The sequence below is a fragment of the Marmota flaviventris genome, chromosome 12 (genome assembly GCF_047511675.1).
Source record: "Marmota flaviventris isolate mMarFla1 chromosome 12, mMarFla1.hap1, whole genome shotgun sequence".
Classification (NCBI taxonomy): domain Eukaryota; kingdom Metazoa; phylum Chordata; class Mammalia; order Rodentia; family Sciuridae; genus Marmota; species Marmota flaviventris.
In genome coordinates this window covers 104437112-104463784 of record NC_092509.1, presented here as the reverse complement: position 1 = coordinate 104463784, position 26673 = coordinate 104437112, and the positions used below count along the sequence as shown (strand labels likewise).

Genomic DNA, 26673 nt, shown 5'->3' with positions numbered 1-26673 from the left:
ATGACATGATTCTATGTTTAGAAGACCCCCTCCCCCCAAAAAAAAGAAACACCACAAGAAAACTCCTTGAACTCATAAATGAATTCAACAAAATAGCAGGATATAAAATTAACACCCATAAATCAATTGTGTTCCTATACAATAGTGATGAATCAACTAAAAGAGAAATTAGGAAATCTATCCCATTCACAATAGCTTCAAAGAAAATACAATATTTGAGAATCAAACAAAAGAGGTGAAAGACCTCTACTTCCACCATGTGACCAGCACACTGGTTTCATTAAAGAGGTTCTTGGCATAAAAATTAGCTAGTGAGATCGAAATAAACAGACTCAGTTACCTTTTTCTATGACCAGGTCCAAGACGGCTCTCCCTCTGACTCACACCTCGAACCACCCGGTAGGGCAGCAGGGATTACTCAGGGCTAGCAGGAGAGAGAGAGAGAGAGAGAGCACGCCAGGGAGTAGCTTTTTATTGGGGAACAAGAAATTCAGGGGAGAATTCCATCCAATGAAAGTTGAGGGGGGCAGCACTCCAAGGTCAGGGTCAGTGATTGGCCCCCGGGGTCAGTGGTCAGTCACACCCCCACACGGACAGACTCTCACACCAGGAGAGGGCCAGGAAAGCTCCGACACAGTTTAGCCAGAGCGCCTCAGACCCAATCTGGGAGTTGCCCAGTCACGTGTGAGAATGGCTCCCCACACTCTACAATGAAAACTACAGAACACTAAAGAAAGAAATTGAAGAAGCCCTTAGAAAATGGAAAGATCTCCCATGTTCTTGGATAGGCAAAATTAATATTGTCAAAATGGCCATACTACTCAAAGCACTATACAGATTCGATGCAATTCCTATTAAGGTTCCAATGGTATTCGTCATAGAAATAGAAAAAGCAGTCATGAAGTTCATTTGGAAAAATAAGAGGCCCAGAATAGCCAAAGCAATCTTCAGCAAGAAAAGTGAAGCAGGAGGCATCACAGTACCAGACACTAAATTATACTACAGAGCTATAATAACAAAAACAGCATGGTATTGGCACCAAAACAGACATGAAGACCAATGGTACAGAATAAAAGACACAGGGACAAACCTACAAAAACACAGTTATCTCATATTAGATGAAGTCTCCATGAAGATACATTGGACAAAAGATAGCCTTTTCAACAAATGGTGGTGGGAAAACTGGAAATCCATATGAAATAAAATGAATGCCCTTAGAAGAATAGATGAAGATCTCTCTGGATAAGGTGACCTGGGCATGGAGAGTTTTGGTCTCTTCTTTCCCCACCAGTTAGTCTTTCCTGGTTATCTGATGAGATTGCCAGTGAGGGGGCTTGAAACTATGGTACTCCATCCCCTGGTCAGATGAGGGTGTTCTAGAGAGGCCCTCCTGCACTTGAAGTGGAGTAGTGGAGGGGTAACAAGATGAGGTCAGGGGGACCTTGATTCTGAGGCAGCTTTTGGATTGTCCCAAGGTATCAAAATGTCTGTTTGGGGGATACATTTTCTGAGCCCAAACAAGAGCCTTACTTACATATCTGGGGTGGGCTTTTTAAATCATCTCATTCTTATTTTCCTATATGCTCCAGATTATGCATATTTAATATTTGTTAATTTTCATATCTAGAGGGCTATTTTGTCTCTTTTTCTTTGTTTATATAATTAGATTCACAAAGTATATAGTTTGCAGTCTGATTTCATTTAGTAAAAAATTAAATGATTAGCATTTTCCCGTTTTCAACGTAATTGCAATGGCTGCCTGCTGTGTTGAGTTTTAGGCCTGCCTCAGTAGAGGTGAGCAGTTTCTTCTGTTAATGCTTTCATTATTCCCATGACTCGGAGTTCAAATCATACTGTGATGAAAGCCTTTGCAAACACAATTTTGAATGAAGTGCTATGATTGTGTCACAGGGTGTGAAATCTTCTAGGCCTCTTGATTGATATTCCCGATAATTTGGCTGGGGAAGAGTGTTCCCAAGGACACTAGGTAGGGCCAGGCAGGTTGCTTCCTCGCTTTGGGACAGATGCTCACTGTGACAAGCCAAGGTGGGGAAGCTTTGCTCTAATTCCCATCATTGTGATTACTCATCAAGGTGAACACTTAGAAATATATTTATGTGGTTTTCCTATTTCCATAAATTTTATCTTTGGGATCTTTCACATTTTCATATTGGTGTTTTGAATTTTGATTTGTAAGACCTCTTATTTAACACTATTAACCTATCTGTCATATTTATGGCATACTTTGCTCTGGTTTTTAATTCATATTGTTTGTTTTTGATGGTGTCACATTTGGATGTGCATGAACCTAACCTTTTCATTTTTTCCATCATGTTTACATTCAGAAACTACCTCCGTTTCTGGGGTTAGACATTTTCTGCTCTTGTTTTTGTTTTGTATTGTTTATTTGTTTGTTTTTAGATGTTTATCTCTTTTTTAAATAAAATGTTTATCTCTTTAACCAAACTTGGATTTCTTTTGCTGGACTATGTAAGTGGACCAACCCTTACACTCCCGGGCCTGGTGATGCACCCTCCCCCTTCCCCTTCAGCTAGTGTACTCAGCTGCCGTAGTCAGGCTGCAGCAAAATAAGGGGGGGGGGGGTGACGAGCAACTTGTGTAGATTGATACAGCAGGAGTGGGAGCCGTTTATTGTAGGACAGGAGTGGTATATATACATTCCACACAGCTTATCTAATTAACATAAACTAGATACAGCAGTCAACCAATAAGGAATCTCCACACTTAATGGCTCGCTGGCGTTACTTCACAAACCACTCCCTCTTGCAAAATGCCAGGCGCCATCCAGACTTGTTTACAGACTCTAACATTTGCCAGGCGCCATCCTGACTTGTTCACAGACTCTAACACTCAGGTTTCCCAGGCCATCTGCACAGTGAGCACCCTAATGTCTCACTCCTCTCTTCTGCACGATCCTGGCTGCCACAGGGGCTCACCTGTCTTAAGGAATGTCCACCCTTCCACTTGTGAATGGCCTCTTCCTCTCACATCTGCGCATCAGACCTATCCACTCACACAGAAGCCCCACTTTCCGAGCAGAGTTAGAACCTGACCAGGTCTCCGATCCGCACTGCCTCCTCTCTGGCCCATAGCCGTGGCCTCTGGCCTGAAGTAGCACCATCACCTCTTGCCTGGCCCATGGGCTTCTGCTTGATTCTAAGGCTGCAGCAGAAGGATGTGGCAGGTCAGTCCTCGGCCCAAGTCTCCGATGGTGTCCTCCCTCATACAGTCACAGCGAGGGCCCCCTCCCTCAGGCACAGCCACAGCCAGGCGCCTCCAACAGGTTATGAGGCCCCTCCCTCCCCTCCTCCTACCTGGTGCTTTTCTCACTTATGTGCATCTCCAGGAAGTCCCCGTGCTCTGGCTCGCAGCCTCCACACAAGCCGCTTCCTCTCCCTGGAAGGCCCTCCTCCCAGGCATGAGCCTGGCTCCCACCCACCCCTGAAAGGTTTTACTGACATGGTACTTGCTCGCTGGAGCATCTGCTCTCCACACGAATGGCCAGTTAGACACCCTTCCATCATGACCAGTCGCTGCCCCCTTCTCCAGCTTGGTTTTTCTTTTCTTTTCTTTTTTTTTAAAATAGCACCTGAAGCCATCTGACTTACTACCTTTTGAACTTTGTTCCTTGTTTCTCGTCAAAGCTCCAAGAAACAGAAATGCAGTCTCTTCTTTTCACGGATGAAACTTCAGTCTCCTGGTCTTTCTGCTTCATAACTGCATCAAAGTATTTTGGGTTGTTTTCATCCTATTAAATGCCTTGGAAAACTCTGGGTATTTGACTAGATTCTAACTTCTAAAAGTTGTTGTTTGCTTTTACCAAATGTAGGTGAGTTTCTGTGTTTTCACTTTTGAAATTTGGTAGTGTGAAAAATTACTATGCACTGTCCTGCCGCCCTAGGTAGTCTACGGTCTTCAAGAGTAACCTGAGTATCACAGATGTTTCCTATTTGAAGGTGGCCAGAGAAGAATCTTGGGCTTCTTTACAATACATCTTCAGGTTTGCCATAAAAGAGAATGTAATGGATTTTATGCCATAATTACTTATGAACTTTCTTCTTTTTTTCTATTTCTTATAAGAATTTTATTCTAAATTCAATAAGGTATTCTAAGAATCACAGTGTCTAAATGTAAATGCAATGTACTAGTCTTCCTCTGCCAAATTTCCATACTTGCAGGAGAACTTAGAAGATTTAGTCCTATTGTTTGGAGAATTTTTTTTTTTTTAATTTGAGGGTAGGAAATATTTTCATGACAAATACCAGGTAGAATTTTGTTGTAGCTGTCAAGAAATTTTCTTAAAATAAAAGTTAAAAAATAACTAAATGTAAAATGCAATACAAGGAGCCTACACTGCAGGCACAGGCGGGGATGGAGCCACACACCCCCAGCCCACCTGACTTTTGCTTTCCATCCGGAGTTGGTTTTAGCATTATTCAATCACTGTTCCTTTAATTAAATGCTGGGTGACAAGAGAATCATAATGGTCCCTACTCATTCTGTCCATGCCCTTTCTATTTTGATGTATAATGAAAAAAGAAAAAAAGGCAGAAGATTTATCTGATCTGAAGAGAAACCGAGTATGAACCTATGTGCATGTGTGATTACATGCCCTGTGTAACTACGCGTGGACAACCAGACCAATGAGAAGTTACATCCATTCATGTTTGATGTGACCAAGTGCATTCTACTGTCATGTGTAACTAATTAGAATAAAACAACAAATAAATAAAAAAGAAAAAGAGGCTAGACGTTTCCCTCTCAGGCAGGTGAAGGTCAGTTCCAGGCTCATTAGGGCCTCAGCACCGGCTGCCCCCTCCTCGTCCAGTCTGCGTGATGTGCCCTAGCTGCGACCAGCCCAGGAGGAAGGGGAAGCAGCTGGCCCTTCAATTCAAGAGAGGTGCCAGAATTTGCACATGAACCATGATAAAAGAGGGTGGGAAATGCAGTCTTTATTCCAAACTCAGCTAAAAGTTGGGGATTCTAGCTCTATAGGAGGAGGAACACCACATTGTTTAATAAATTGCCTTCATTAAAGAAAAAAAAATATATGAAAAACTGCGGGAGAATGATCAGCTGGAAGAACGGTTCAGCTTGCATCCTGGGACTTGCTGGCAAATGCTTCCAATAGAAATGTCCCAACACCTGGAAAGAGCCGCTCAGAGAGGGAAGCTGCTCTGCCCTCTCCTCAGGAGACGGGGGCCTAGCGCCCCGCCCCTTCTGGGGGCTGCATGACCCCTGCCCGGCCTGGTTCAGGGAGGCAGAGCTGTGAGCTTTGAGGGGGAAAGTTGTGTTACTCAATGAAACTGGACAGTTTTAAATGACTTAATCACAATCATTCTGCTGCTTAAAGTGACAGTGAGACATTGAAGCAGCAACAGAAAGTCAGAAATGTCATAAGTGCGCCTGAGACTTTTGTCCAGGGGCAGGCGAAGGGCTTTCCTACCTAGTGCAGTGGGAAAGGGCAGTGAGAAGTGAGAGTGGCGATCATTTGTGGTTTTACCCGAGCGCAGCTTCTGACAGCAGTGCTAATAGTCACTGCCTCACAAGACTTTTGGTGAAGGTCGTGTTCATTCAGCACTTGTGTACTGAATTCATACTCCTTGCTAGCTATGGTTTGCAGAATTCTCCCTGTCCAAAGAAAATCCAAAATATCTGGCTTATTACCACCTGGGGGCAGCTGTTGAAATTTTAGATGGAATTGCCCAGAGAGGCCTGGCAGACCTGAGGTTTGGAATTTCAGTGCCATTCTAGTGGCAGTCATCATAATAACATACTTCTTGAATTTTGTGACCTTATTTAATTAATAGTTCTGTCAAAGGCTGATTCCAACCACTACATAGATATGGCACAGGGCATCTGAAACCATCGCCTGAGGGCCCTGGGCTGCAGGGAGGCCACTTTCCATTGTGTCATGGAAGGGTGGAAATTCAGCTTTCTCCACTAGCTTGGTGAATTCTCCAGCAGCATTAGGCATTCCTGCTGTGCTCCCCTGGTGACACTGGCTGAGGCAGTGCCTACAGGTTTGATCTTGAGTGACGCCTAGTGGTTCCATGTTGTAATGGGAACACTTGACTTTGAAGGGGTCTCTGGCTAACAGGCCAAGAGGGGCTGGGCAGATTTTCACCTTTACCTTGGACAAACCGTCACATGAAAAAACGACTTTCCATCAGGGCAGTTCAGACTTCCCACTTCCTACTTGTCCAAAGAACTGATATCTGTGTTCCCACCTCATTGAGGGGACATCAACAAGGTCTGGAAGATTCTATGTTCTTTCAAGTGGTTGTGATGACAAAGCAGCTCCCTTCTCTTCTTCAGAACGGTGGGGATGTTTCCAACCAGCACTGGGCTTGAAGGAGGGGGAGCAATGTCAACCACGCCCCTTCCCTGGCCAGACGAACACCCGGGGGGTTTTCAGATAGGAAGTCACTGGTTTGGGCTTTTGTGTTTGGTGTGAACTTGTGATTATTTAAAAGTAAAATGGAAACCAGCATTTAGCATTCCATACTTGAAAGCATCTCAAAACCGTTGTATGACAGACTGGTTTGTGGTTCAGAAGTGTTGGCTTTCCACCCATAGATTATAAAACTTGGACAAAGTCAAAGGAATTCCCAGAGAACAGAGGGATCCGATCCATTATGACTTCCTTCTTAAATTTTAAATACTGAAAATAACAAACACTCATGTGTTTTGATTTTCTTTAAATTTCAACAGCTGCCCCCAGGTGGTAATAAGCCAGATATTTTGGATTTTCTTTGGACAAGGAGAATTCTGCAAACCATAGCTAGCAAGGAGTATGAATTCAGTACACAAGTGTTGAATGAACACGACCTTCACCAAAAGTCTTGTGAGGCAGTGACTATAACCACTGCTGTCAGAAGCAGCACTCGGGTAAAACCACAAATGATCACTACTCTCACTTCAATGAGCAAATACACTTTCTTCTCAGCAGCACATGGATCCTTCTCTCAACTAGACCATATATTATGCCACAAAGCAACTCTTAGCAAATACACAGAGGTAGAGATACTACCCTGCATTCTGTCAGATAATAATGGAATGAAATTAGAGATCAATGAGAAAATAAATAATAGAAGCTACTCCAACACCTGGAGACTAAATAATATGCTATTGAATGAACAAAGGGTTGCAAAAGACATCAAAGAGGAGATTAGAGGGAAATGAGAACACTGATACAATATATCGAAATCTCTGAGACACTGTGAAAGCAGTACTAAGAGGAAAGTTCATTGCATGGTATTCATTCCTTAAAAGAAGAAAAAGTCAACAAATAAATGACCTAACATTACTTCTCAGAGCCCTAGAAAAAGAAGAACAAATCAATACCAAAAGCAGCAGAAGACAAGAAATAATTAAAATCAGAGCTGAAATCAATAAAATTGAAACAAAAGAAATAATTCCTAATCCATTTCTTAAAAAAATAATTTACTTCAAATCAAAACTATATTTCTGCACCCATCAAAAATATCATTCTGTATGTATTTTAATTATAGAAATATTTTACTGTGGGCATTATTCTACAATTTAGTCCTCAACAATTGTTTTTAATAGTTACTTAAGTTTAAATATTTAATATCATTTTATTATTTTGATAGATGAGTTCCATTGGAAGAAGAAATCAGTTTGTCTATTCTCTTACTATGGAAAATAGTTCTAATAATTTTTTCTGATTGAAAAACTTTCTATTGAAGCATTTTTGAAATGTTAAAAGAAGGAACCTCTGAAAATCTGATTGTTTATAAAAACAATGGGAACAAAAGCCAAATTGTCAAAAATCAACCTTTTCAGAACTCAGGATGTTAAGCTATAAGAATAACCTGAAGTATGCTCACTCAAGAAAAATGACTGAATCTCAGTAAAAATACTGGGTTTACAGTGACTCAGTTGACCCCATTCCCATCCTCTTCTCTTACTCCACAGTAGACTTACCAACCTCACAACCCTACAGCTACGACATCAGCAGCCTCACCACCACCCCAGAGGGTGGGAAAGGCGTGGCCTCCCTCACAATCAGGAAGCTATCACAGTCTGCCCTGTCTGGCATCTCCCCAGGAAAACGTCAGCCACAGAATCCGTCTATACCTGGTCTGACTGAGCTCATTCAGCACAACAGCTCTGTTCCCAGAGCACTTGTTAAAAACAGTCAGTGGCCATCGTTTAGCTGTGCTGTTGTCTTCGATGACAATTCCAACGGTGGCAAACAAGCATCTGACCAAAAAAGCTTAAAAGGAGATTTTAGGAATAAAATGTCCACAGGGGCTTTGAGACCTCTGACATATGCCTGGGAATCCGGAAGTGGGTTGGTCATGTGCAGGAAGCTCCGAGGAAGACCAGAGGAGGCTCTGCTCACTCACAGCCGACCTGGGGCTCTTTGCATTCAGTAAGGAAGAGTCAAGGCAGAACTGTGAGCTCCTGGAAGTCTGAAGATGGAGGCAGGATTAGACAGGCCGTCAGTGCAGAGGTACACGGAGTGGGGTCAGATCAAGGAGGCCAATTGGACTGCCCCTGAGAGACTGAAGTGTGAATTCCTTCAGAGCCCTTCCCCCCACCCCTTACCAATCCAGAACCACCCCCTGCTCCAACCTGTTGCTGAGGTAACCTGTCCAGGAATGGCCCTCCCTACAGGGAGTATGAAGTTGTTCATGTGTCCTGGGCTGCTCCATCCTGCCCTTCCCCCTCAGCCCACCTGGTTCCCACCTTCTGGCCATCCCACCCAGCACCCCTGGGCCTAGTCACGGACACCTGAAGGAGAGAGACAAGGGGAGAGGACAGGAGGACAAAGGCAGCCTAGGAGATATAAAAGGGCAGAACCCCTCACTTCTTGGGATACTAGGAGACCAGCTATAGCCCCCTTCTCCCTCCCGGGAGAAGTCTATGTTGTCCCTTTTTGAATAAACCCTGCCTTATATGCTTGCCTCGGCGAGCTTCTCTAGTGTTATACTTCAACACTGAGGGAGCAGAACTCGTCACCTGTGACCAGCAGTATCAAAGACATCAACACACACACACACACACACACACACACACACACAATCAGCCCCTGGCAAAGGCCATAAGACTTACTGATCCAAAACCCTTAAGGGATCTTCTGTCCAGTCCTTATGACCACTGAGCTAACTGAACAGAGACTTCAGCAGCCCTCTATGACAATGATACAGACTTTATAAAATTAGTCCAGGAAAGTTGATACTTAACAAAATAAAACCAGTATCTAGAACAACAAAAAGTATAAAAACAAACCCTAGAGGGAGAGTGGATCTTATTTCCAGAGCTACCACATTATGCTTTTTTACAGGTTCAGGTTTCAGAGAGCAGCAGCAGCCAATTGGACCCCGGTATATCCCAGCAGGGTGCCACATCCATTCCAGAATGGAATATCTGGAGCTCTTGGTTGCTATGACAAGTAACAACACTTGAAAGGATTCTCGTGGTTGATAACTATCCAAAGTGCTTCATCTTTGGTTAAGAAGTCACATACGAGATTTTCTAGTCAATACTTTGTATTGGCAGCAATTATGCGGAGATCAGAGACAAGTAAGTGACTGTTTTGTGTTGTTGCTGCGGCTGTTGTTTTGTTAAGAGAAAAAACTGTAGATATATTTGAAAATCTCTTCTCCACAGCCCTCATCTAGAATTCTTATCTGATTTACCAATCAGAAAAATTCATTTTCATTAGTTAATTCCCTAACTTCATGTCGTCTTAGGTTTCCCCCAGAGCAACAGAATCTATATGTAGAAATTGATTTACCATCAGATATTGGCTCACATTATTACAGAGGCTGAGAACCCCACAGTGCTGTCTGTAAGCAGGTCCCAGGAGAGCAGTGGCATAGTGTGGAAGTCCATGAGCCAGCAGGTGACACCGCAGTTCTAATGGCCTGAGATACAAGAGTCTGCAGGCCGGAGAGAGCCAACGACAAGCTGAACCGCGTTCTGCCCAGTGGTTCCACTCAAGCCCTCAGCAAAGCACACAGGCCCAAGCACACTGGAGAGGGCCTGCATTACTCAGTCCACCAGTCCAGACGCCACTCTTGCCCCGACTAGTCCTCCCAGGCACAGCCAGAAATATGTCTAATCCAATATAGAGAATCTGGGGTCAAGACGACACACAGCATCAACCTTGGCGAGGTCTATGTTCTCTCCCACCTTCTGACCACGTCTTGCCTACCCAGCAGGCATTCGGGGCACTAAGGTCACTCTGGCTCTCTACACCACCTATCAGTTGGTACCCATCAAAGTGCTATTTCACTCCAACCCACTCAGATCTGAAATTGCATTTCCCTCCAGAGAACACGTCATCCTCCTCACTGAGGCTAGATCTCAATGAATAGAGACACAGAGGAGATAATCAGCTACCAGAAAACTCCCGAGATTAAACAATTTAAACATCAATTTTAAAAAAGACCATACCTTATTAAATAAATCACATATATAAAAAGGATAGCTAAGATGGTAATATGGGAAATACCCTAAGCCTAAAATCCCTTGGCATTCAGTCCTGTGAGAATTTTAAAGAACAAACTGAGACTAAGATCATTGACATACATTTAACAGAATATGGAAAGTTTGGAAACAGCAATAAAAGTGCTCCAGCTAAGAACTGGGGCTGAATCCTGGGGAAACACCACCTGCCTCAATCAAGGCTTTTGTTCACATTTGGGTCCAGAGAGACTTTCTTTCCTGGAGACACAGCTGATTGCTTCTTGGGAGACGAGAACATGAAGAAGGCAGGACGAGGCGCTCAGGCAGAGGAATGGGAATGGGACCTGCACCCTGAAGGACCCCCTTGGGCTCTGACTTTGAACCCAGGAGAAGCCTGTGAACCTGGAGAGAGGAAAGTACACAGACCAGCTGTGGTCGGCGAGTGGCACAGGGCGAAGGAGGCGAGGTCCCAGCAGCTCTGGATCACCAGCAGGACCACCAGAAGCTACGCAGGGCCGACAGAGCAAACGGACATCAAACTCTGACGGAGACCTGCAGGCGTCCGACTAGAAATCGCCTGTCCAGAAAAAAGTAACCAGTAAAAAGGATCTAAACTAAGAGTTCACAAGAAAGAAGTGGAAAAGTGACCTAAAATGAATGAAGTTAAGGAACTCTGGGAAAATATTGTCAAAAAGCAGATAAGTACTTAAAAAAAAATTGAATGGACCAATTTTGTCTATAAAATGAGCTCAAAGTAGAGCTGCAAAAATTTAGGGAAGAGCTAGTGCAACTCAGAAGAGAATTGGAAAATACTCTCAGAAAAACAAAGGCTCTGCTGAAAACCGCACCCCCCCCCCCGCACACCCCCCCCCCCCCCCGCAATAGGCAGTGCTCAAAACCTGGCAAGGAGCACAAAGGTAAGACCTAGAGCAGAGATCACCCAAGAGGCCAAAGTGACAGAAGAGAACACAAATTTAAGTAAAATTCTAATGAAACTTTCCAAGAAAATATAGATTGCATAATGGACTATGTCCCTAAATTAACTCAAAACCATCAAAGGAGAGTTACACCCTTATAAGGTCAATCATCTCAGAGATAAGCAAAGAATCCTTGGGAAATCCAGGAAAAAGAAAAGCTTCAGTGAATCTTCATGGAAGAAAACAGCGACAACAAGAAACCCACCTAACCTTGGGCTTTCCCAGGGCAGGGCCAGGTGGCCATGCAGCAGCCTCTACAACCCCAGAGGAGAACAAGGTGGCTTGAGGATGTCACCCCTGGCCAAACTTTCACTCAGAAAAGCACAGCCAGCTATCTAGCACATGACAAGGAGTCAAGGGACGTGATTCCTTGGAGCCCCCCGAAATAAAATAGAAGATGCATTTCAACCCAATGAGGATGAAGAGAGAAAGCCTGGCTGTAGGTCCTGGATCTATTTAAACATAGCACTAAGGCATAGAGGATGGGGAGGTTACTGTCACCAAGCTGAATGCAAATGTTGAAAACCTTGAAAGTATATGCATGACTTAACTAACAAAATTATACAGGAAGTAGAAGCTATGAGGGAAGGTAACGTAAGCACACAGATTTCTTCTTCACTGAAACTTGGAAGTGATTAAGTAACCATGAAAATGAGAACAAAGACATAAAAGTGCCACTTAGCAATTTAATCAACTAAAATCGCTCAAAAAAGAGGCAGGAGGAAATGAACCAATCCCATCTTTGCTCACAGTTGGGAATCAACAGATTCTGAAGATTTTGAGAAACATTCTAAAAAGTTATAGTCAACCTTATCACCGTCACAAGAGGACAAACCTTTCATATTAAAGGAAAACATGAACACACCACACACAGACACACACACCTGAGGGTGAAATTGGATTGAACTCACCTATTAAGAGAAAGGACTTGGTTACATTGTTAATAAAACCCAGCAACATGCTACATACTGGTAACACAAATCTCTCAAAAGGCTATAAATAAGTAGATGGGGAGAAGTCTATAAGAAGTGGAAGAACAAGAGCTTAGCAGAACTGGGGAAACTTAATTCAGACTGACTCAAATTCCGGGATATGAATTAAGCTTTAAAGCATCAAATGTGATTCCTATAAAAGCATCACATAATAAGAAAGTTCATAATCCATAATGAAGATAATTATGAAAAATCTACCTGGTAAAAAGAATTCCAAGGTGGCCCAAATGCCCCTGCCCTGAGACTCATGACTTATACAAATCCCTCTTCCTTGAAGATGAAAAGCTGAGGAAAGATGTGGTCTGAGGCTCTGAAGATGATGGCGGGCAATGGCAAAGGGGTGCTACTAACCAGTTAAGTAAGGCTGCTAACCAGTTGTCTTAGAGATCATCTGCAGGGGGCCTGAGCTCATCATATGAGCCTCTTAATTCTGGGTCTAGACTGTTGGAAAAAAAACAGACAGTGGTAGCAGGAGAAGGCAGGGAACAGTAGACAGCTTTCAGGAGCTGACTGGTGCCCTCAGCCATGGCCACCAAGAGAACAGGGCCCTCTGTCTGACAGGCTCAGAGCAGCGAGTTCTGCCAACAACCTAATGGTCTTGGAGGAGGACCCTGAGCCCCCGAGGAGAGAGCCGTCCCAGCTAATACCTTGTGTTGCTGGGTGAGGCCCTGAGCACAGAGGCTAAGCTGAGAAGGAACGTTCTGACCTACAGAAGCTGTGCAATAATAAATGGGTATTTTATAAGCCATGAAATTTGTGGCAACTTGATACACAGCAGTCGAAAAATAATACCATTGCCACAGCATAAAACACAGTAGCATCAAAATTGATAGGACAAAATAAAATCATAGGAAACTTCCATGTTTTTATAAAAATATCTAATATTGTTTTGCAGTTTTTAGTAGAAGAATTTGATTCTCCTTTGTCAGCATGGCATTGATGGGTTGAAAATCAAGTAAGGCTGTAGGAAGAACAGGGAAAGATAGAGATGCATGTGGGAGAGAGAGAGAGAGAGAGGGACCCACCTGTCAATCTTTATCCATGAAAACAGGGAATAGACCTTTGTCCCCAATACCTATAGGACATTCACAAGAGTGAACATGTATTAGACTAGACATTTCTATATAAATTCCAAACAGTAGACTAGCAGACATATTCTCTGATCACAAAGCAAAGAAATTTAGAAACTAACAAGTTTAATGTACTTCTATTTTCTACTAATACTGTATGGTACTTCCATAAAGGCGTGTGGAGAGGGGGGGCTGGCTTTCTGTTTTGCACATCAAGAAATTAGCTACATAGCTGTTTGTTTAAGAATTGTTATCAAGTATAGATTTAAAATATTTGAAATATTTTCTATTTAGTGTTGTTCAGTAACAGCCACAGTGAGCTCATCTGCAGAGTGTGAGTGTGAGTTTGTGTGTTTGAGAGAGAGAGAGAGAGGGAGAGAGACTCTAGCCTCCAGGTGGGGGTTAGTCCCACTGAGGTGAGAGGGCTGTGCTGGCTGCTGTTAACCAGTCCCCTCCTCTCCGGCAGTGAGTGGCCTCCAGATTCTGCAGTCCAAAATGAAGTGGCACCACCTGGTACGTGACGTTCTCTAGGACATCGTGGTAACTGGGATCTCCCGAGGGAGAACTCGTTCGCCGACTCTTACACGGATGTTACAAGTAACATTTCGGGTGCATGAGTGGGGGGAAGGACACAGGCAAGCTGGCTGGACCGGCTTTGCCCTCGGTCCCCCTGCAGAGCTCTGCTCTCGCCAGCCCACTGGGCCGGGAAGTGGCTTGGCACTAATGCAGAGCGTTGAGGTGTTGACCCCTCCTGCGATTCCCCCACCCTCCATCTCCCAGGGCCCGCCCAGTCTCACATCCTTTGCTCCCATCCTGGGGACCCCTCTCAGCCAGCTCGGCCCCCGCCCAGCCTCAATGATGGTCTCACTCCCCAGTTTGACAGCCTCACGACTTGCTTCATTCCTTTTTTGTTTATCTTATTCTGTATTTTTTTTTTCTTAGACTTTTGGACAGTTTGCTTGTCTGTCATCCCTGGAGGACAGAGATTGGGATTACCTCTCTCTGTGTTCCCTACAATGTGACACAGTACTGTCACTGTAGGTATTTATCTAGCGTTGTAAAAAATGGATTGAAATCTGGAGCCTTTGATAAAACCTACCACCATTTTTATATTTAAGTTTAAATTGACACAGAAGGCACAGGGAAAAGCTACCATAAGATATGCAATTTTTCTCCCTTAGAAAGAAGAATGGGCCCATATGTCGGTTAAACCATGTATAGACCATTTCTTTAGGAGTCTGTGGTCAAAGTCAGTGATAATTAAAACAAAACATTGATGACTTTTTTGATGGACAGGTTCACTTTGCCTGCCAGGATAGGAAGACACTTGACAAAAAAACCGGCTGTTCAGTGATGTTTCATCACTTTCAAATTGTTAACACCATTAGAGACCAAATGTACAGTTTAGCATTTCATTCACTCAGTCTTTCATTTATTTAAAAAATATTTATTGAGTATCTACTATATGCCAAATATTATGCTATCATTTTGAGACACAAAGTAGAACTCAAACATTAGCCTCAAATTGCTTAGAGTCCAATGGAAGAAAAATAAAATAAGTCAGTATTAGAAATTGCTGTAAGCTGCGGGGATGTTACAAGAGGCAGGGTGAGAGAGGTACACTTACTTAGAGGGAGCTTCTACTTAGCTTCAGGTTAGGGAAGACCTGGCTGGACTTTGAGGATGAGTGGAGCACCCAGATGAGGGTCAAGTACATTCCAGGGAAGGAACCTGGGAAGGCCCAGGGAAAGAAACCAGCAACATACATTGTAGATTTTAGGTATGATTCTTCAGAAGTAGATGCTAAGATAGAGACTTGCATCCAGGAGATTTGCTGGATTTGCTCCTGGGATCAGTTCCTGGGGAGGAGGGGTAGAGAAGGCAGGCTTGCAGGGCGAGGAGCTGAAATACAGGGAAGTGCAAAGCAGGCTTCAGCTACCCCCACAGGAGCTTTGGAGCTGAGGTGACCTTCGCTTTGCCCTTGGAGGCAAAGGGGCTGAGCCTTTATGTCACCCAGGCATCAGAGTCAGGTTGCCAGAGGGGACAATTGACTGGGGGAAGTTTCAGACCAGAGAGAACTCTCAGCTCCCAACACTCCCAGCTGCTGGGGAAACAGCGTTTCAGTCCTGAGGTGGAGAGGGCTGGTGCAGACAGAGATTGCATAGCGTCCATAACGGACCTCTGTGGGGGTGCTAGGAGCTGTGGATGGGTCGTGGGCACAGACCCGGTCGTGAAGGTTCCTTTGGGTTTGCTGAGAGGGCCGAGCTGTGGGACCAGCTGCACCAAGGGAGTTGAATTGCTCCAACAGCAGGGGAGGTGCAGAGTGACAGACCCTTCACAGGCGAGCGGGCGCAGGGCTGATGGACCTGGGCAGCGGGCTGCTGGGGAGCCCTGCGCACACACGCATCAAGTGGGCTTGTGCTTCCAAAGCTTAAAAACCAGGAACAGCGGGAACTGCCCCAAACACATAGCTGGGTCTTGAAAGGGACGCTTTCCTGAGGGAACACATTCCTGGTCAACCGGAATGTCGTGGCCACCACCTGCAGAGTCGGAAGTCACAACCCACAGGAAGGAAGCAAGAAATCGCGCGCGCGCGCGCGCACACACACACATTTTTTTCCAGTTCTAGAGCTGCAACCCTAGAAAAAAGGCAGGGAAGATGAGGGAAGGAATAACCTTCCTTGTTCCAAAAAATAGCTGAGCTCCTTTGACCCTCACAAGATCCCTCTGGGGTAAGTTCTGCTGCTATCCCCATTTTTAAATGAGGAAACTCAGGCCGTAGGTGACCTGCCTGTGGTCAGGTAACCACAAGTGGCAGCCCCAGGACTGGCAGCCTAACCACCCTCCTGTGTTGACCCTGAAACCCAAACTCTTGCCTGCCCTGGAGATCAATAAAGACCTTTGAATAATAAGTTACGGGGCTGAGGTTGTGGCTCAGTGGTAGAGCATTGCCTAGCCTGTGAGGCGCCACATATAAACAAATAAATAAGTAAGGTCCATCAATAACTAATAAAAATTAGAAATAATAATAAGTTATGAAGGTTAAGATTTTATATAAACAGGATTATAATTAACAATAACCCTGGGGTTGTTTTAATTGCCCAAAGACATGGGAAATCCTTGAAATCAGAATAATCTGTAAGGGAGAGAGCCACCTGGCAGGGAAAGGTGGGTGAGGGGGTTGTCAAAGAAGAGGGACAGGGCACTGTGGAGCCATTCCAAGAGGAAGTAGGAGCCCTTCCTCATGTACCTGGAGGTGGAGGTATATATTGGGGGGTAATAACCTTTTATCAGATATATGGCCTGCAAATATCTTATCCCATTCCACAGATTACCTTTTTATCTTTTGACCCATTTTTTTTTTTTTTGCAGAAACTTTAGTTTGATTTAAAAAAAATCTTTGTTTATTTTCGTTTTTGTTGCTTATGCTTTTGGCGTCACCTCCCCTCCAAAAAATATCAATGTCAAAACCAACAATAAGAAGCTTTTTCCAGTCATCTATTAGGAGTTTTATAGTCTTCGTCTTACACATAAGCCTTTAGCCCACCCATTTAACTTTTGCAGGTGGCATAAGGTAAGTGTCCAAGCTCACTCCTCTGCATGGGGACAACGTGACCCCCAGACACCGTTTCCTGGGAGCACATCCTTTCCCCAGTGTGTGCTCCTGGCACCCACCATCTATGGGCGGGTTTATCTCTGGACCCTCAATTCTGTGTTGCCTATGAGTCTGTTTTAATGCCCAGCTATACCATTCTAGTTACTGCAGCTTGATAGTAGAGTTTGAAAATAGAAAGTATGACGTCTCCAGCTTTTATTCTTCCTTCTCTAAATGGTTTTAGATAATTGAGGACTTCTCAAACTTTGTATAAAAATTACAAATTCCTAATTGGGTATCTTTAATTACAACTTTTAATGGTTACAAAATTAAGTTATACAGCCGCCCATTGACCTGGATATGATTCTTACTCTATGGCATGAATGTGGTCATTCTTCAGGAAGGCCTGTCTTAAATTGCCGTGCTGGCATTTTTATAGGTAGATGCTACACCTGTAGATTGCACTTGACAGTTACAGAAGTATGTGAGAGCACACCTGGTAAAGAGCACCCCCAACAAAATACTGCTATCTGCAAATGCTCACTGTAAAAGCACAGTGGTTGGCTGTACAGACCACCATCTAGGCCAAAACACTACTGGGGGATGAAATTATAGTTTTTCTAGTCTCGATACTTCTACAAACTCTTGGGATGACTTTTTAGTCTGTTTTGGTGCCTTGGCTTGGTGCAGCAGGACCACACAGGATGTTGTCTGGTTTGTAATTGCTCGTGTTTTTCATGGTACTTAGGAGAATGCAATTAATGAACTATGGAATGCCTTTGCGGGTCTGCTGTGTCATCAGTCCATGGTCCTGGCCATCAACTCCAGGTAACGTGACACTCTCTGATTTCACTAATTGAATATCTTTGAAATGGCATATTTAAAAAAAATAATAATTGTGAGAAATAAAAATTGACTCAAAATTCCATCATCCTGATTTAGCAACTCTTCTTTCTTACGCTCTCCCCAATCTTTCTATATCACATGGATAAGCAGATGGTCTTTCTAGTTGAGGATGGGCAGTTTTCCTTTGTTGTTACCTTGAAATATGCAAGCCCATATCAAAAATATTAAAATATAAAAAAACATGGAAATAATGGCACCATACAGTTAAATGATCTCAAACCTTAGTGTGGGTTTATGGGCTCGGTCTTTACATTATTGAGTTCATGGAGAAAGATGTTCCAATTTCTAAATAACTTAATGTAGATTATATTTATGAATAAATTGATTCCTTAGTGTTTAAGGCATCATTGCTAAGAGAATATTTACGATCCATCTATCATCTGGGTTTTACTTTCTCGTACACCCTCTCTCATCATTAAGAAAAAAAGTCCATAAAGTTAAATTACATTTGAAATCTCACCCATTTAATAGTTAGACCTTTTTCTTGTCAGCTTTGTGGATCCCGTACTGCAGTATGAAACTCAGCTGAACGTAACTGAAGCATCCTTTAGAATGCTATTAGCCCTACCAAACTTTGGAAAGTTGAGAGCACTGGGGATTGGCAATGAGGACCTCGAGGACCAGGAGGTGAGACCCTTCTTCCTTCACTTGTGTTGAGACTTTGCTCTGCACCACAGTGGAGCTGAGAATGCATCTTGGAAGGTTTCAGTCTTTGTTTGCTTCTCCCCTACTTACATATAATGGAATTCTTCAGCACTAACCTACACCCCTAAACTCCTCGTGAATTCTGTGACCCATGGGATTTAGTGGATTATATAGGGGATATAGAAACAAATCAGTGAAGGTATTTTTGGTCAAAACTGGTTTCACAAGGGCAAGGAGTTTAATGAAAAGTATTGCCCCCCCAAAAAATAAAACAATAGAAGCAGAGAAAGATGAAAATAAGTAGAGTCCCATCGTAAGGTTAGGAACACCTGAGGTCTCTATTTTCTCAGCATTGCTACACAATGCAATTTATCTCTAAGCTAAAGAAGCCATTTGTGGCTTGGTATTTGGTGAGACTTTATCCACATAGCCACCTCACTCCTTTTTTTACCTTCAGTTTATGGGGAGAACTCAGGACACCCAGATGCTATACTGTATGTATTTGGTAAATTCTTATGTAAGACTGCTGGCTGGTTATGTGATTTTTTTTTTGTATTTCAGAGTTTATATCAAAATATTTTACACATATTTGAGGACACTCTTCTGATCTTAGTGTCTAAAGACCTCTACAAACTACAGATCCTAAGGGTAAGAGGAAATAAGCAGTTTTGTTTGTCATAAATATAAAGAGCTCACTCTAGTTCACTGACTTCTAATTTATCATATTTATATATACTTCTAGTATTTGGTGACTGGAATTTGCTTCTTGTGGAGTGAAATTACTCACAAAACAAAATCATTCCCTTTATTTGAGTTACAGAAGTGTAGAAATCAATTTGGGGAGGAGCCATCAATGGCCACCTGAGAAGGCAAGTCTTAGGTGGTGACTATGAGTGAACACAGGCTAGGATAGCAGAGACCAGTATTGGCCTCAACTGCCTCCAAGTCCACAGGACAGTGGACCACACGGTGACAGGGCTGGAAGGACATTTCACTTCCATCAGTTCTGGGGTGAGGCAACTCAACAGATCCTCTGTCCTTATGCATACCATATTCTGTGGCTTCGATATGTCCTCTAATGTCCCCCACAGTCCATCTGTCAAGATCTTAATCCCCAATGCAACAGTATTGCACGGTGATACCTTTTATGAGTTGACTAGATCGTGAGGACTCTTCCCTCATGATTGGATGAATGTCATTATCATGGGAGAGGGTCCTCTATAAATGATGAATTTGCCCCCTCCCCTCTTCTTTCCTGGGGGCTTTCTTCCCCTTCTTCTCTGCAATGATGCAGCACAATGTCCCTCAATTGATGAGGACTTCTTGAAGATATTGATGGACTTCCAGCCTCCAGTACTGTAAAAAATAAATATCTCTATTTATTCTTTATAAATTACCCAGCCTCAGATATTCTGTTATAAAAACACTTGGACTAATAGACAAAATTAATAGCAAAAAGTGAGACTGTCCCTCTAACCAATACCTAAAGACTATTTTCTCAGCATTGCTACCCAATGCAATTTATCTCTAAGCTAAAGAAGCCATTTGTGGCTTGGTATTGGGTGAGACTTTATCAACATAGCCACCTCACTCCTTTTTTTACCTTCAGTTTATTGGAAGAACTCGGGACACCCAGATACAATGCTGTATATATTTGGTAAATTCTTATGTAAGAAGTGAAAACTGTTCTGGAACTGGGTAATGAGGCTGGAAGAGCCAGATGGTGTGAATGGAGCACTAAAGGCCATTGTGCTGAGGAGCCAGCAGAAGACAAGAGCCGTAGGGAAAGCCTAAGTCTTCTCAGGGAAAACGTAAGTGGCTGTGATCAGAATGCAGGCCATTCTCGAGAGGCCTCAGAGAGAAATGAGGCACAAGACACTGGAAACAGGAGTGAAGGTCACCCTTGCTACACAGTTGCAGAGAACTTGGAGGAACCATGTCTGCATTCTAGGACTTTTTGGAAGGCAGAACTTAATGATGAACGAGGACACCTGAGAGAAGAAATCTCTACTTAGCATAGAGCTCAAGGTGCCCCATGGCTTCTTTTGATGGCTTGCAGTAAAATGAGAAAAGGGACTTAAAAGGTGAAATTTATAATCAAGGAGATGCAGAATGAAAACATCTGGGGAACTCTTGGCCTGACCATGTAAAGAATTAAAAAAAAAAAAACAAGTTTGAGAGAGAACATTAAGGGTACGTGTTGCTAAGGGACCATATGCTCAAGAGTTAAACATGCATGAAAACCAGGTTCTGGTCATCAATACAATGGGGGAGTGACCTTGAAGGCATTTCAGAGGTAAGCTAGGACCTTAAGGGCAAGGTTTCAAGAGAGGTACCCATAGAACCTCAGTATTTTCTCCTCTGTACCAGCTGGTGACTTGGCCCTGAATTTCATTCAGCACAGCACCCCTTGCCTGCTTTGGCCATGACTCAGGGAGGCTCAGGTGTGGCTCCACCCACTGCTCTGGGAGTTCCAAACCATGAGCCTTGGCAGCATGCACAGTGCTAACTCTGCAAGCACACAGAATGCATGAGCTGTGTGCCTCATGCCACCAATGCAGAAGCATGGTGGCCTCTACTTAGATTTCAAAAGATGTCACAGCCAGGCAGAGACTTGTCCCAGTAGCAGACCATTGCAGAGAGCCCCTGTGAGGGCAGAGCCTAGTATAGTTGTACAAGTAGAACCCCTATTGTCCACAGACCTCACCGCATGATTCATGTCCCAGCCAGAGAAGACTGCACTGGATGTTTTAGGTTCTTCAATTTTGCATTCCTAATATGGTGGTGTCAGGAGTCAGCTGTCTAAAAATACTGGGAATACATTGACTTACCCTACCAGAAACATCCATGAGTTGTGCAAACCAAAGTAAAGAAGACAGATTGGTATCCTTGAAGACAAGAAAGAATGTGAAGGAAAGTAAAAATGGATTGAGCTAATTTGTGCTGAATTTGAGCCAAATATTTCTGTGCATTTGAAATGTTATTCTCCTAAGTGATTATCATTCCCCTCCCCCTGCATGTCCTGCGAACTGCCCCAGGCTGCTCTCCGCTTCCTCTTATTGAGCATTTCATGTTGGGTACCGAGGATGTGAGTACATATTGTAATCCCTCAAATCATCCCATGAGGAAGCTACTATTATTTCTTCCATTTTGGAGAAAAAGAACAGAAGCAATGCTATTGGGGCGAAGCCACCACAACTTGGGAGGTTCCTTATGTCTGGGAACTCCCTGATCCTCAAAAAGAGCTGAAACCTCACTCCCAGAGAAGGCAGAGTGTGACCCCTCTGAGATTTAGAAACCCTTCTGCCTTAGGAAATGGACTTCAGAACAGTGTGCCGCTTGGCAGAGCTGAAGAGGAACAGATTGGCCAACCATTGGCAGAAGTACAGTGGCCTCCAACAGGTGGCCTAAGAAGTCTGCTAGGGCTCATTAGCATGTGCAGTCTATTCCCTTCCCAGGGGGAAATGCATCCATCCCTGCTCTTGGGATTTAGAACAAAGAGAAGGTACTAAAAGACAGATTTGTACAAAAATTAGCAACAATTTTCTAACTAAACTGCCTCCACTAATGTATTCTCTAACCAAGGATCAGAACATTTCTGGATGGTGAATTTGCAAAGGAATTGGTATCCATGAAGACAAGAAAAGATAACATTTCTGATCAGATAACATTTCAGTTCTCTTTTAAAGCCAAAGATCAGAGTCCATATTCTTTTTAAGGAATATTTGTACTTAGAATATTTGTACTTAAAAAAAAAAAGGAATATTTGTACGTAGAGCAGCTGATGACCACGTACAGACCCATGCCGAACTTTCAGGATACCTGACAGAAGGACTGCTACAGTGTTTATTAGTCACTTGTTGAATAGAATTAAATAAAATAAAAACCACATGTAGTTACCATAGTAGATGAAGTAGTACACTGGCTGTTTGTTGTCCTTTTTTTTTAAGATAACATAGGTCAAGCGTGGATTAATCAAAAGACCATGGGACCCCCAAACTGGTGACTAGAAGGAGGGCTCCTTAGGAAATGGAAATTCCATGGTTCTAAGATGGCTCTTGTTTTTCCAACAGGAAATGGTTTTGTGGGTGAAAGAAGAGCGTTTGTACCTGCAAGAGGAAGCACTGACGATCATCAGCAGGGTGTTATGCTTTGCATCTAAGAAAGTCCTAGGAGATGTAAGTCACACAACGAACAATGGCCTGGTTCTGAAGACTGCCTTTCCAGGGTGCTGCCTGCCATGTCTGAGGTCTTGAGGGTGCTGGGTGTCTGCTTGGTATTACTGGGTTTGCACTCTGCAGTATCTGGAAAGAAGTCAACATTCTGCATGGCTTTAAGTCATGGGAGCAGAATTTCTCAAAAACTGGTGAAGAAGCATTATTAGAGAAACAGCATGAGCATGTTGGTAGTACCAGGTTTTGCTGACTCTGGATTCTCCTCTATGGACCATAATGAATATTATTTTCCACCCTTATCTTCCTCTTTATGTTCTCCTTTTATTTTCCGAAAATATTTGTGAATCATTGTCTATTTTAAATTTATACAAGCAATTATTGGAGCATAAGTCTTCCTTTCCTTTCCTCTCCACCCACATTCCCAGCCTGTTGGTGTGACATGTGTCCACCCAAACCGCTTTCTTTGTCTACATCCTTGTGTGCACGCATGCACGCATGGATGCCCTCCTGCTTCTTTAAAGAAGTTACATCAAGTGCTGCAACTTGCTTTCTTCACTGGACAACATGCCCTGCTCATATTTTCATATTAATATATGTAGCGTAATTTCATTCTTTCAAACATAGTCTGTGCATTCTTGAATATTACAATCCACTGAACTACTTTTCCATTGATGAGTCCAATGATGTTTTTCAACTTCAAACAGTAAAAATTGGTTATGTTCATGCAAATCTGTATGTACTTAGTTCAGCTTAGGGAGGCAATAGCTAGATAGACGTTGGGGAGGTCAGAGTTTAGGAACGCACCACTGTCCTCCAATCTGTGTTCCTGTGACTATAAGAATGCCCATCTCCCACACCTTCATAAATGCCAGGGTCTTCTAGACTTACATAATCATTTATTCTCAGAAAGGGCCTCATCTGAACATATTGCTACCACTACTTTCTTTAATCAACAGGATCTATCTTACTTTCTTTAATCAACAGGATCTATCTTACTTTCTTTAATCAACAGGATCTATCTATCTATCTATCTATCTTTCTATCTTATATGCCTATATTCAAATGTATAAAGTTATTATTTATTTTTGGAAAGTCTGGTTTACAAAGCTCTTCTTTTGGTTTTAACATAAGATTTACTTATCCATTATCAACAATAGCCAAGATGTAGAATCGACCTAATGCCCACTAATGAAAGAATGGATAAAGGCCACAAGGGTATGTGGGCACCACCCACCCACCTACCCATCCCCCAAGTACTCTTACTCATAATAAAGAAGAAAATTCCGTCATTGCAAAAAATACAACTGACCCCAGAGGACACTACATGGCATGAACTTGGCTAGGCACAGCATAGACAGACAATCCCTGCCTGCTGTCCTCACACACACACCCTGAGGGAGTCAAACTCATCACACAGAGTGGAACAGTGGTCACCAGGAGCTGGAGGCGGTGGGGGTGGAGGAATGCAAGACGTGCTCATTAGAGGGTCTGAAGCTTCAGTTAGACGGATGAATAAATTTTGGAGCGCTAATAATGTATAGCACGTTAACTATGGTTAATCATAATGCACTTTGTACTTGAAAATTGCAAAAAAAAATAGATCTTAAAATGTTCTCACCATAAAAAAAAGTGATATGTGAAAAGATGGATTACATTGGTTAGCTTGATTTAATCATTTAACAGTGTGTGCATATATCAAAATGTCACATTGGACAAAAATAATGTAATAACGTTTCTCTCTTGTGGATACTGTATATTCAGTCTGTTTCCCAACTCATGCTGCAGGGATTTTAAAATATACTCTACTAACAGTTTTTCTGATGACTTGAATCATTTCAAGAGTAGTTACGTGTAAAGAGAGTTGGAAATAAACATTTGGGATGCTCCTCATGTCCATTTTCTCGTACTTGTATAAACCCCAGACATATCAAAACAAAAATATCTAGACCAGCCTTTAAAACAGCTGAATTGTTACGACTTTGTTTAAAGCCAGCTGGGAGCGTGATGGAATTTACTTATACAGGGGAGCACAGTCCACAGTGTTTTCATCGTGCTGATCCCCTATTTCAGCACCCAAAGAGAGATTCAGTGGCTTGTCTAATCCTGATTCTCTGATTTGGGAAGGCAGCCCTGCCCCCCAACACCCTCACTTCTAAAATGGCCTGCGGTTCTTTACAAATATCTAGAAGGCTCAGCATGGAAAATCTTGCAAGTGGGATTAAGTACCACTCACATCTGTTCTCTGCACAGCTCCTGGGACAATATGCACTTAGCAAGTATTTGATGCCAACTATGTGAAGAGGGCTATTTGCATGCCTCTCTCTGCATTTGGATGCCTGCATCCTAGCATGGGCTTAGGCAGCAGGTGGGGCTTTGTAGCAAGGGCTTAGCACCCCTCCCTCTTGTCTTTCCATTGCTAGTTGGGTTCATTGCCCCTGAGCCCAGACCTCTCTCCATCCACAAGAAATCAAATGTGTAAATTCAGGTGTGTAGCAGAAGACTCTCATGCATTATTTGAGGATTTCTTGCTTTAACAGGTTTCTATGAAAGACCAGGTGGGATTATCCGCCACTCTGCTCTGCAGTGTTCACCAAGTGCCACCAGGTGGAAGTACATCAGCACATTTTTGAGAACATTGAAACAGCTAGACTCAGCCAGCTCACCACAGTCATGGAAGCATAAACTTCATTAAGGAAGCTTTCTTATTAAAGTAATGTCTTCTGAAAATAATTAATTCTGGGGCTTGGATCGTGGTTCAGAGGTACAGTGCTTGCTTAGCATGGGTGAGGCCCTGGGTTCGATCCTCAGTACCACATAAATATAAAATAAATAACAATAAAGGTATTGTGTCCACCTACAACTAAAAAAATTTTTTTAAATAAAATAACAAAATAATTAATTCAGTGAGATTATTGGACGAGGGGATTATAGGACAAAACAATCTCAAAAATATCGTAAATGATTTAAAGCTGAGCTTCCACGGGCCTGACCTCTGTATCACTATGTCTGACATAAAACAGGCAATTAATTTTTTTGTTCTGCTCTAATTAAATAGCTACCTATTTTGTCCTCTCGTGCTATCCATACAATGGAAAAAAAACATTTTCTTCATAAATCATCCTGCCTAGGTCCTGCTCAGCCTCAGAGGCTCCTGTCCTAGCAAAGACTTCCGATTATCATTGTATTTTGTCAGAAATATGTTATTAAAGTGATAATTCCCCTCACATAACCCATGTGCCCATCAGGGTAGAGAAACTCCTACACTCAAAGGTTATTCATCCCTTTAATTGAAGTATCAGCTTTCAACAGGAAGAGAAGTGTGAGCTAAGCACATCATCTTGTTGCATTCACAGAGAATGCTTCTGCCTGTGCTCCTTTGGCACATTAGCATTTAGAAATGGATGGAAGAGTCCCAATTATTTAATTTAATTATTTAACAGGTGGTCCCTGTGTATTCATCTCCTCTCCCTCCAGAGTCCTCCCGAAGTGATAGTAACAGAAAGTTTTAAAGTCTAAAGTCGCATCCACAAAGAGGCTTGGTGAAGGCTTTTCAGTGGGCCAGCAATGCCAGCAAACTTCTGGAAGACAGAGGAGAGAAAGATGGGAATAGAAAAGTCTGTCCACGGAACCAAAGCAGGAAGCCAGGACCACTAGGGTGGGGTCTGGAGCTGCAAAATCCCAAGCAATGAAGAAGGGAGGGTGTGAAGCGAGGGGTCAAGGGAGGGCTGAGTGCAGGCACATCAACAGAGCAGTCATTGAAAGCTCAACTAGCACAGTAAGAAGGCTCAGTGTCCCCTTCCCCTTGATGCACAAGGAGTTCATCAGCAGACGGAATTTGAGAACTGCCTT

General features: G+C 43.0%; 1 protein-coding gene across 1 annotated transcript in view; it reads left to right on the top strand.

The window, feature by feature from the left end:
• Mroh9 (maestro heat like repeat family member 9) overlaps nucleotides 1–26673 on the top strand; it is a 95235-nt gene that overhangs the window by 32686 nt on the left and 35876 nt on the right. Inside the window, exons 2-6 of the mRNA XM_071619683.1 lie at nucleotides 13970–14016; nucleotides 17847–17926; nucleotides 18496–18631; nucleotides 19211–19297; nucleotides 22723–22827. Of these exons, the coding sequence (XP_071475784.1) occupies nucleotides 13970–14016; nucleotides 17847–17926; nucleotides 18496–18631; nucleotides 19211–19297; nucleotides 22723–22827 (455 nt within the window). The remainder of the gene's footprint in view (nucleotides 1–13969; nucleotides 14017–17846; nucleotides 17927–18495; nucleotides 18632–19210; nucleotides 19298–22722; nucleotides 22828–26673) is intronic.